The following is a 12369-nucleotide window of genomic DNA, read 5'->3' on the forward strand; positions in this document are numbered from 1 at the left end:
CTCCTCCTCTTCCTCCTCCTTTTCCTCCTTGGGGGCCACCACAAGGATGAGTGGTGGTGGGAAGCCCACACCCCCACGCTCGCCCGCGGCTCTGGCCGCTTTCTCAGGCATTCCAAAATTTGGCCAGAGCCTCTTTTTGCAGCACTCCCCCCTCCGCCCCATCCCGAACCCTCAGCTGGACGCCGGCCTAATTGACTATTTATTTATTTCTGCATTTTCCCAGCTCTCTGCACACACGGGCGCAGGGTGGGGGGGATGCTGAGCCTGGCTCCCAAAGCAAACCCCCCTCCTCCCCCCAAAAACAAAACAAAAACCACAGACGCATGGGGTTGGGCCCCCCCCCCATCCCAAAGTTCCCTTGAAGATGAGATGAATCCAGGAAGGGGGGGTGGGGGCACAGGAAAGGGGGATGCCGGCAGCACTGCCCACCCCTTTGCTTTGTGCACACACGCTCAGGGAAATTAAAAATAGCTGTGTCCAAAGAGTGGCTGCGAGCCCCACAAAGAGCATGTTGAGCAGAGGCAGCTGCAAGCTATTTGCTGCCCCCGGTAATCAGCAGCTCGGCTTGCTGAGCCCCCCCTGGCCCCTGCCTCCCCTGCCAGAAGCTGCTGCTGCTTCTCTCCAATCCACATATGTCATGTCAGCAGGCACCGAATGCAGGATCTCTTTGGAAAAGAAATAATAATAATAATAATAATAATAATGAAGCTTGCTTTGATTTTCAGAGCAGCTTTGCCTTGTTAGAGACACATCCCCTCAGAGCTGTCACACAGCTGGCTGTATCCCACTGGAGCAGGTCAGGGTGCCCCATGCCACCAGCAGAGCGGGACCCTCGATGAGGACAGGGATGTGATGGCTGCTGGGTGCCACTTCTCCAAGGGAGTACTTCAATGCAGTTCAATGTAATACTTCTGGGAAAACAGATGCTTGAGTCCAGAGCCACCCAACACACAGCCCAGGGCATCCTGGTGGTCCTTGAGGACCTCAGCTGGTGGCCCTGGTGGGACTAGAGGAATTATGGCAGCCCTGCAGTGCGAGCAGCTGGCCCAGGGCTCTGTCACAGCCAATGCATTCCACAGCATCAAACAGCAGTGGGACAAAAACATGATGCTACCACTTCCTAGGGTTATGTTTTCCCAGTAAGCTGGGATGGCTAATTCATTAAAAGGTGAGGGACAGGGCTTAAAATATAGCTTTGTTTGGGAAGGCACTGAAATGTACCTTCCCAAAGGCTTCACGGTTTGTTTCTGCATTGCCATTCAACAAAAAAAGCATCTGAAGCAATTGCCAGCAGTAAACCCCAGTGCTCCCATCTGCTGGCTGTCCCCAGTGCAGTGGGACCAGACGAAAGCCAGATTGGAGGCCAGGAGGGATGCAAGGGGTGGGGACACGTGAGGGTAACTGTGTGCTCGGCAATTAGCTGTGTCATTCCACATCAGCTCTGACCTCTCCCCTACTAAATGCCACCAGAGGCAGGTTTGATTCCTGCACTGACATTTAGCAGCACATCACGACTTGTCTTCCACCCAGCTCCTGCTGTCAGGCTGGAGGCCACAGTGTGAAGCCCTGACCGCCCTAAGTCACAAAAAACAAACCCCAACTCTGCTCTGTGCCCATATCGTTCCATCTCCCATAAACTACACAGAGGGGATTTAAAATCAAGCCTGTTTCCCTTGCTGCTCTTGCATGTCTCTTCTAAATGAACTGATTTGCTAGCTCTCAAGACACAGAGGAGCAGAACAAAAAGTAAAAAGGACAGAGCCACTTGAAGCTGGGCTCATTTCTCATCCTCAGAGCCATTCCAGCTCTGCAGAAGACAATAAGCACTGCATTGTTTCCAGGAAGGAAGCACCTGGGCCAGGTCATCAAAGCTGCAAGCTAATGAGGAGGTCACTGGCTGCATCCTGCTCTCCCAGTTCCACATTTCTGCTAACTCTCCAAACCTCCCACCCTCCTGCCCGGTCCCAGCTCAGGCCTGGCTTCAGCAGGTAGCTCCTGGTAGCTTCCAGGCTTTTCTCCCAAAAAACAATGCTGGGCATTAAACACAACATTAACCAAAGACCTCTGAGCTTTATTGGGACCACCACCCATCTCTACACTTCCTGCAGAGCCTTTGTGAGAATCACAGAATGACTGGGTTGGAAGGGACCTTAAAGATCACCCAATTCCAACCATGGGCTGGCTGCCTCCACCAGCCAGGCTGCCCAGGGCCCCATCCATGGCCATGGGCACCACCAGGGATGGGCACCCATCACTCTGGGCAGCAGTGCCACGTGTTCTGACAAGGCTGCTCTTGATCTTTGCATCCCAACATCACTGATCCCTTCTTTTCCCAACAATCCTGGAGGAGAACAGATTGCTCCTCCTGGATCCTCCCAACACTTCCCCATTTCTAAAGCAACCCTTTTCACATAAGCACTCAACATCCCTACACAGCACCTTCCCCCCCCCCCCAAAATGCATTATCTCCCTTTCTCTTCCCACCACTGCTGCCCATCTTGCAGCTGCTTTGCTCCTCTCCCTTTTCGTCTCAGCTTGTTGAAATCTGAAACGCGCTCTGATTCCAGCCAAAAGCTCTTCATGCCGAACAGAAACTGAAAGTCTCCAAGATCTGGCGAGCAGAGGCAGCAGCAAAACCGTGTCTGAGGGGGGAAATGCCGCATGCAAAGGGAGCATGGGCTCACCCAACCCTGTGCTCGTCGGCGGAGGGGGCAGGGCAAGCCTGGAACTGCTTCAATGGCAAAAAAAAACGGGTGGAAAAAAAGTAAGGACGGAGGGGCCAGGATGTTGAAGGTTCGTTTTTTAATCCCTGCCAATGAATTTCCATTCCATGCCAAGACTGAAGTAAAGCGCTTTGATCTAACGAGGAGGAAAAAAACACACGCAGACTCTCTTGGCTTTTCAGAATACTGGTGACAAAGGAGGGGGAGCGAGGACGAAAGTGATCATGGCACAGATCTGCTGAGGGTGACATTTTTAAATGTGCCCCTTTACTTCTGAAGAAAGAAAAATCGGGGTGTGCTGGGGAGGTGGTCGATTAGGAAATAGTAATTACACGCAGCTACGCATCACCATGTTTGGACACCCCTCCTGCTTGGGTCCCTCTCTGCCACCAGGCTGAGTTCTCCCACCCACAGCTCCTGTGCAGGCTCCTAGGGGCAGAGAGCTGCAGGGTTCCAGCTGTGACCCCAATCCCTCCCATGCTGTGGATGTGCACAAGGAACCGTGCCCATAGGTCCTCCAGCCCACCCAGGAGATGCTCTCACCTTGGCATTACCCACAGTCCCAGCCAGGGGTAGGACTGAGACCACTGCCCACCCCGTGCTGCCTTTCCACCACGCCATTCCCATGCAGCAGGGCTCTATTAATAGACCTACAGCTAATTATAGGCAGCAGTCATTGCAACAGAAGGGGGTAAACGCTCTGCAACCAGACTGCACTTGCTGTTGGATGCTGTCCACACTCCACCCCCCTCTGACAAAAGGTGCTGGGATGAGGCTGCTGGGACAGAACCATGGCATGGGTTCCTGCTCCTCCCCTCAGGTACCAGCAGCCCCAGGTCGGGGTAGGAGTATGGGCTGAGGGCTTCAGGCTATCTGAAACCAAAGAGGGCAAGGTATCAAAGCTCTGCACTCCTCCTGGGTGCCTCTTTCACCTCCAGAACAATGCCCATGGTGCATTTGGCTTAGCTTAATTCCTGGAGCTTCTTGGTCCTTTAACTTCAAACTATGGGGAAATAATTCACAAAGGGGAAAGTGGGGAACGCAGCTCATGGGACCACAGCGCAAGCAACAGAGAGGCTGTTCAGTATGGAATGCAACACTGAGCAAACCCTGAGCACCCAGCCTCTGCCGAGGGGAGTGAGGAATGCGTGCAGGTTGGAGCAGGCTCAGCTTCCCTAGGGCTCAGCGGAGCTGGGAGCAGCCTGCTGGCACGCTGCTGCACGCCGGGACTGGGGCTGGGGGGGAAGGAGATGGGCACACACAGGGACTCATTCCCCCTGCGGGGTCCTGGTGAGCCTTGTGTGCACTGATGCTGGAGCACAGAGAGCGGGGTGCTCGGGGCTGGGTGCTTTTTATGGGTGCATTGCAACTGTTTGGGTCAGTTGTAAAAACAGCATGCAGCAGCCTGGGGCTGCAAACTAGAAAAAGAAGGAGGAAAAAAAAGCAAAAAAAGAGGAAAGAAAAAAAAAAACAAAAAACAAACAGCCCCAGTCCAGCCAGTGGCTCAGCAGGGGACTGCAGTGCCAAAGCAGACTTCTTAGACCTCTCTGCTTCCAAACCGGTGCCTTCCCCACATGCACGCCCCGTCCCACTGATGGGATTTGGGCACTATTTGGGGCTCCTGGTGCACAGAGGAGGTTCTGGGCACTTGGCCCATCCCAATGCCTGTGGCATCTGCCCTGTGTGCATCCCTGGGTGATCCCCAGAGCTTCCCTCAATCCCAGCAGTGAGCTGTGGGATCCCAGCATAGCCCTCTGCCCCACTCCCACTTGCAGAGCGGCGGCTCATTAGCTGCTGACCCCAGCTCAGAACCAGATGTGCCCTTTGCTGATGGTCAGGGGGAGGAAGAGGAGGCCAGCGCTGCCAATGGGGAGCTCAGCCCCAACCCCCTGCATCCCACGCCTTCCTCCCCTCCTCATTTTCAATAAAGCAGAAATTGCCAAACCCACACAATTAATGTCTAACAGGTTCAGGGCAGAGCAATTCAATCCACCTCCTGGGAGGTCCCTGCCCAGCTGCCGCCCAGCTCCCAGCACGCTGCCGTGTCCCCCCACCACGGGACCTCCAGGAGCACAATGAGGGGAATCATTCCTGCAATGGGGATCCCTCCCTGAGCAAAACAGCAGCACCTCCCTGGGAGAAGCCCTGGTTCTGCTGTGGAGCCATAGGCACAGGTGAGATCTTGAGGACAAACCAGTGTCCCCCCACAGTTCCAGCCCAAGCTGGGGGGCAGGAATGGAGCTCAGTCTTTGCATCCCACATAGGATCTCTGACCTGCACACGGCCATTCCCCATTACTCAGTCATCCCTGACTGCTGCTGTGGGGTCACAGAATCATCAAGATTGGAAAAGACCCCTAAGATCACGTCCGACCATCGACCCATCCCCACCATGACACCAAACCATGTCCCTCAGTGCCACATTTCCACGGTCCTGGAACACCTCCAGGGACAGTGACTCCACCATCTCCACGGGCAGCAGTTCCAATGCCTGCCTTCAGAGAAGACATTTTCTCTATCATCCAACCTGGGCCTCCCTTGATATGGTGGAAGAGGGTCCCAAACCCATCATAACCACGACATCATTTGAGCTACACACTGGGAACCGCCATAGAGGAACCTACAGCACACACCAGAGCAAAGCAAACGCAGAAAGCACCTGGGGAAGCTGATGCTCTCAGTCACAAGGGACAGCAAGAGGTGATACTGCTGTCACATTCTGGGTCTCGCCCCAAGGGAATCAGCTCCTCCCTGCATAGCTCTGGCACTGGCAGTGCAATGCTGCCCTGGCGTGGGGCACACTGTGGGCAGGGATGCTCCAGTGCCACGGGCATTAGCAGAGCCAGCACAGGGACGTGATGTGCAGAAAGGTCAGGGGGGTATTTTTACACCATGTGTCAGACCCCTGCTCCCCAGGGGAGCAGCTCCATCTCCTCCATCTAAGGCCATGGTGAGGATACTCCCTGCCCTCCTCCTGTGATGCTCAGTGCAAGGAGCCAGCAGGAGAGGTAACACTCCCCTCACACATCCTTTCTGCTGTTTTTTTTTCCCCCACTTTTTTTCCCTCCCAGGCAGCCCAAGGGAGCTGCACAACACTCCCCAGCCCTCAGCACACCCTGCAGTGACATTCTCCTGCATCACGGGGACATGAGTGCACAGAATGGGGCTGAGGCACTGCCTGCTGCTCCTGCCCAGGGGCAGCAGTGCCATGGGCAGTCATGATGGGATGCAATACAGCAAAAAAACCCACAAACATCATATTTCTCAACTCTCTCCTCGAGGCATTTCTCTGCGCTTTGTTTGTAGAACACCAAACAGCAGCCCAGCACAGGTTGCTGTCGCACTACAAATGCATCAAAAGCCTCCGCAGCTCTGAATGGAGATGTTTAAATTATTTACGGGACTTGGAGCAACTCCAAGAAAAAATACAAACAAACAAACAACAGAAGGCGTTGCTCTGGAGAATCGCCCTGCACTCCTACACCTCACCCCACGTGCATGCACGCCCTGCACCCCAGTGCACCCGGCTCCACAAGCCTCTCACCCAGGAGCACCCCAGCACTCAGGATCAGGCTGTGCTGTGCCAACCCCATGCAACCTGCTGCGTGCTTCATTTTGCCAACAGGCAGCCACAGGTGGGCACAGCAGGGCTGACCCTCCTCAGGCTCAGCAGCCTACCTGGCAGCTCGCAATGGATAGAAGAGCTGCTTTCCTTCCTCCCTCCCTCATTTTGCTCCCAGAGCACTGGGGGCAGACACGGCTCCCAGGAAGGATGAGCAGCACGAAGGCGTTCCGTGTTCCGCCTGACCTACTTTACACCAGCACCACACACAGCCTCCTCCCCAGGCACAGCCATGGTGATCCTCCACCACCAAACCCTCCCCAGCACCAAGCAGTAGGATGGGAAGGAGCTGGGGGGGGAGTGACCTGAGGATCAGCACTCCACACCAGTGCCAGATCTGTCAGCAGCACATTCCCACTGCTGGTTTATACCAAAACTGAGCCCTCCAACACATGGGCTTGGCCATCCAGCTCCACAGGACACCACAGGACATCAGCCTGGTGCCACGCTCCGGGAGCAGCACCAACACTGCAGGTTCCCACCAGCAGCAACGCCGTGGCCACGCAGCACTCACCATCTCGTCGAGGGCGTAGCGCAGCAACCCGTGCTCGTAGAGGATGAAGAACCGGCGCTGCCATTTCTGCAAGAGAAGACAGTAAAGGGAGTCATGGCAGTGCCAGCCCACAAAGCTGGGGTGACAACGCAGGACATCCCCCAGCACAGCTCCAGCATGATGCAGAGCCCCCCCCAGCCCTCTCTCAGCATGGCCATGCGCACCAGATCGGATCTGGAAAGGGCCTTTCTGTGCGTGCCAGCCTGTTTGCAGCCCAGAGCAAAAACTGGTTGAGCAGGCTGAAATTTGAAAGAGGAAAAAAAAAAAAAAAAAAAAAAAATCACAGATTCATAGCCCCAGTGCAGCAATTCTTATCTTGTTTTTCTCAGCCCTTCAGGCAAAGTCCAAGGTGCTCAGGGACAGCAAAACCACTGAGGTTCCAGTGAACCACAGTCCCATGTCCTGGTGAGCCATGACTCCCAATAACGCCTGGGCTGAACCCAGAATCCAGTAAGGGGGGAGAGATTTTTACTGGTGGCAGGAATGGGAGCCTACAGCTGCAGGACAGGGCAGGGATGTAGAGGATGTTCCAACTCTGCTCACATGGTTGCAGTGCTGCAAGGCTCGAGCTCTAGCAGCAACCCATTTGGGCAGCTGAGCATCAAGGTACCAAAACACAACAGCAGCCAGCAGTAACTTCACAATGCTTGAATGCAGCAGGCTCTGCGGTGCTCCAGCCCAGCAAACTGCACACCCAGCAGAAAGAACCCTGCAGCAGGAAACCTCCCTGTCTTGCACAAGGGGATGGGTGCAGCGTCATCGCCCCGTCCTGTCCCACCCCCTCAACACCCACAGGGTGTCCCTTACCCGAGAGCGATGGACAGGATTGTCAAAGTCCGTTCCTTCAGGGGCCAGCAGCAGCCAGCCACCGTAAATGGGTTTGGCCTGAAAGAAAAGAGCAGAGAGGGATCAGCTGGAGCTGCCACACCAGGACGGGGCAAAGAACTCCACGTTCCCACCACCTCTTGAAACACTTTGCTTAAGCTGTTCGCTTTCAATCTTCTCCTTTTTATTATTATTATTTTTTCCCTTAAATCAGTGTCCAACGCAGTACCTCCCTGAGATCCCTCCTGCCAGTTGCTGTGGTTTTGTAATGCTAAAGAAAAAAATTTAAAAAAAAAAAAAAATAGTTTCCCCTCTGGAAAAATCCCTGTGAACAATAGAAGAAACTGCCTATGCACCAAAAACAGCCAAATGCGTGGAGTACCAAACAAGCAAAGTGGGAACAAACCAGATAAGCAGTCCTTTCACTCCTTGTAAAGTGGGAAGCAATAACACAATCCCTTAAAGCCCACAGCCCCTTTCGGGGTGGCATCTCCTGGAGCATCACCTGCACCAAATGGCCCCGATGGCACTGCTGCCCCCAGCCCTGCAGGGACTCACAGACCCCACACCACCCCCTGCCCACTCTGCCCCACAGCACAGCCCCACCCAGCCGTGCTGTGACACCACCCAGCCCTGTGCCCACACTGGGACTTTGGAGCTGGGAGGAAAAAAAAGCAAAATTGCGAAATATTGAGTAACTCAAGGTGAGTCTGTGCTTGTAGGAATGGGGCACAGGGGCACGGAGCTCCCCATGAAAAGCACACGCGTTGAGTCCGTTCTGGAGGTGCTATCATGGCCAAGAAGGAAGAAAAGGATGGAGGAAGCAGCACACAGCGTCTCCAACATCACCACCACAGCACCGAGCCCTCTTTTGTCCCCCATGTCCCCCTCCAACCCCTCAGAGCCACCTCCACAAGCAAACCCCACTGTACCAGACCCATACACAGGGATGAAATAACCCCATACCATCACCACTGGGGTCAGAACCCCTCCTGGTCTCACCCAGCCCCACCAAACCCATTTTGCCACAGCCTTTTCCAGCACCTGAAATACACAGCCTTAACACAGCACAATCGGAAGACCGATTGCAGATACCAGAACCAAAACAGCCACAAGGTACAAGTTAGCACCCAGCGCATGGGCAGCCCAGCTCTGTCCCCCGCAGAGAAGCGCTTTTTAAAGCCAAACCCAAACAAACTGCTGCCAAAAGCGGTGCCCGGAGAGGCACAAATAGAAGGATGTGAGCACACACTGCGCCCAGAATAAATCCACTGCACCTGCATTGGGTTAAAATAAGGTCCGTGGGCACGGCTCAGAGCGAGACTTCCTATCTGAGCAGATCCAGAGAGCAACGTTGCAGCAATCCTAGTATTCCTGGGGTGGGCAGAAGACCAGAGCCGGTTTCTCCAGTGATGAAGCCAATGGGCCGGGGGTGCCGAAGGAGCCACCCGGCCGTGAAGAGGGGCACACAGGGATGGTGCTGTGCCGGGTGGGAGCCCCACAGCCCCGTGGGACCGGCAGAGCTGACTCAGGCAGCAACGCCCCAGCGTCACCGCGCCGCTTCCGGTCGCACCTCTGCGGCACACCCAGGTACCCATCCCGCCCCCCACCCTGCCTGGCCCTGCTTAGCTTCACAGCCTGGTGGGGTGCCCTGCTGGGGGCTGTGCTGTGCCCATCCCCTGTTCTTGGTTACCCACACCCTGCCCCAGCCACTGCGTCCGTCTGTCCTTCTGCTCCATGGGGACACATAGCTTCTGAGCACAGCTCCTGGATTGGGTAACGAAAAACCCCCACACATCCCCAGAGCTGTGGGGCAGTGCCAGGTCACTCCTTTCCAATGGGCAGTGCAGGGCCCTGGAACGGGGCTGTGTGCATGTGGCATGGGGACGAGGTTTGATGGCACGGGGAAGAGGTTTGGTGGCACAGTGGGGATGGCTCAGCAGTTGGACGTGGTGTTCTGAGAAGTCTTCTCCAACATTAATGACTCTGTGATTCGATTCTATGATTCTGTAACAGCAGGTGGAGCTGGGTGATGGGGCCAGACACAGGCTGGCACCATGAGGATATTGCTGCCCCAGGCAGTGCTGCGCCATCAGCCTCAGCCCACACAGATGCACACATCTCCCCTAAAACCAAAACAGCAGTAGCCTTTGTGGAGGCAGAAGCAACCCAACGAGTCGGGCACCGACTACAAGATCCCTGTTTGTTGCCTCCTTTCCTGGCACAGCTCAAGAGGTCAGCACCACCAAACCTCAAATAGGGAACCTGGGCACCTGCAGCTCTGCACAGCTCATCTGTCTCTGTGGGCAAGCTGGAATGGGGAAGATGTCACAGCATTGGGGTGAGAAAGAGGCATGACAGCGAAGCAGGCTGCCCTCCCTTTAGCACTGCTCGCAAGAATGGATTGGTGCTGCTTTGTGCTCTGCCTGCTGCCAGGGGATGCAGCAAGGACCACAAAGCCCTGCAGCACTCAGCCCATGGGAGTCACCCCTCAGTAGCAACCCCACGAGTGGTGGCAGCTAGGTATGCAGGCACAGCAGCGTGCAGCCTCTCCCACAAAACCATATCTGCACAGCACAGCTACAGGGTGGGGGAAAGAACCCTGCAAACCCGCCCCAGGCACACGGCCGTGCCCTGCAGCAGCACTCCCCCAGCACTGAGCAGCAGCAGCTCCAAGTGCAGGAGCGGGGATTTATCGCTTCCTTGGGTGCCACAGCAGATAAGGAGCGGCGCCGTGCAGACCAACAGCAGTGTGTAAACTTGCAAAGGGGCCAGGGCTCCCCGATGTAGGATTGCAGGGCATGGGGCACCGGGCATTGCCCTGCTCCCAAATTCTTGCTGGCAGCAGCAGCTGGCGCAGGCAGCTTTGACATTTGCAGAAAACCTTCCCCTGTTCGGCTCAAACCATTAGTGAATGACAGGCAGATTTTTGCAGCGTGATACAGTGGGGGCTGCTTTCCAGGAACAAGGGGGCTTCTCCTCCCACTCTGAGTAGGGGGTGGAGGTGAAAGCACGCCCAGGATACAACCCCTCCCCTGCTGCCCTGCAGCAACACGCAGAGCAGGGACTTGGGGTCACACAGCCCCATAGGTGCAAGACAATGCACTGGGGCCAGCACACTGCGCCAGCCCCACTCATCCCCAGGGACATGAGCCCTCTGCCCGCACAGCTGCATCAACACAAGGCCCTAAAGCAAAGTTCTGGTGCTCACGCAGCCAGCAGTGGGGCACCCGAAGCTGCCGCTTCCCATCTGGCTGTTTGGTGTCCAGAACAGAAGGAAAGAAATAATGTCTAAAGGAGGGCCATGAAAATATTCAAACTCGCTGCCGGGGATGGTGGTGGGAAAAGTCTGCGAGTGCCACGTTCCTGCTGGGTGGTCCTTGGGATGCCCATGCCAAAAATAAGGGCAATAAGACACGGGGAGCTGGGATGGAATCCTTGAGTTCCTGCTCTGTGCCAGTCCTGTGCCCCCAAGGGAGAATTAAAGCGACGGAGCTGCGTTCTGCTCTCCTCCCATCCAGACCAAGTGTGATGCTGAAGTCAATTCCCATCGTAGGGCTTCATTTTCCCTACAGACTACAGGAGCTGAGGGGGTCCAGGTTCCAATGCACCCCACCAGGAAGCTGAGAAACTCCAAAATGGGGATCATAGGGAACGAGGCAGCACTACACGCTGAGATCAGGGCTGCAGCTCACGCCGGGGGGAGCACAGCAACCCCCACCCATGTTTTCCCATGGCACCCACGGGGCCGCCCCGCACTGCACCGAACCCACACAAACAACTCGTGAACAGAGCAGGATTTGGGACTTAGAGCCCAGCGGCCCTTTGAAGCCCGATTACCGGGAGCTGCAGCTAATCCTGGGCTGGGGGCTGCCCTAGGGGCACCAATCCCAACCCACCAATACCGCCAAAGGTTTGCGATGGGTCGCCAACAGGCAGCGGGGCTCCTGGCACCCTCGTGGGGATTAAAAGTCACAGTGATCACCAAAATAGTAATAATAATAATAATAAAATCAATAGAAGTGGGGATGGGGAGCTGTGCCATGCTGTCACACCGGGTGCCTGGAGCCCACCACACACGGGTGCTCACAGCAGAGCACAGACCCCAAAGCGCCGCTGGAAGCAGCGGGGCCGCGGCTGCGTGCATCACACGCTCCAGAGCCTCCATCTTATCGGGGAGCGGTGGGATCGTTCTGCCCAGGCTGCGGGGGAGAAGCTGAGTGAGATCGCAACGCTTCCCCCAGTGAAAGCCCCAAAGCTGGGCACAGATCTGATCCCCGGGGTGACCCTGATCTCTGGAACCACCCCCCCTTTCGGACCTCCCAGGACAAAGCAAGAGACCGGGGGCCTCTCCCCCAGTCCCCTGCACTCTCTGCTGCAGGCGGCAGCGTGCAGCACTGTGGCTCCCCCTCCTAAAAGCAATATGATGGCAGCGGAACCCCATGAGGGGACAACCAGATCGTGGGGTCTCACCCCGTTCACCCCCAAGGGCGCTCCTTTGTCTGGGCATGGCCGCCCGCCCCTTCCCGCACACAGCACGGCATTTTTTCCAGTTACATTTTTTCCATATTAGCCCTCAGATTTCATTATGTGGTGTGTGCCCCCCCCCCCCGCCCCCAGCGAGCACAGCAATATGTCTGATCTCAT

General features: G+C 55.9%; 1 protein-coding gene across 12 annotated transcripts in view; it reads right to left on the reverse strand.

Moving 5' to 3' along the window:
• Window positions 1–12369, reverse strand: part of LOC122165188 (myosin phosphatase Rho interacting protein) — a 57960-nt gene that overhangs the window by 43935 nt on the left and 1656 nt on the right. For 10 of the 12 annotated variants that reach the window (XM_042827955.1, XM_042827953.1, XM_042827951.1 and 7 more), the window contains exons 2-3: window positions 7705–7782; window positions 6859–6924 (exon numbers count right to left, since the gene is read on the reverse strand). In XM_042827955.1, coding sequence (XP_042683889.1) covers window positions 6859–6924; window positions 7705–7782 — 144 coding nt within the window. Of the gene's footprint in view, window positions 1–6858; window positions 6925–7704; window positions 7783–8128; window positions 8239–8999; window positions 9255–12369 lie in introns of those variants that run through there. The other 2 variants (XM_042827950.1, XM_042827945.1) reach the window with 2 other exon arrangements.

Source organism: Centrocercus urophasianus, unplaced genomic scaffold (assembly GCF_019232065.1).
Source record: "Centrocercus urophasianus isolate 14NV4802_14NV808 unplaced genomic scaffold, USGS_Curo_1.0 seq_29, whole genome shotgun sequence".
Classification (NCBI taxonomy): Eukaryota; Metazoa; Chordata; class Aves; order Galliformes; family Phasianidae; genus Centrocercus; species Centrocercus urophasianus.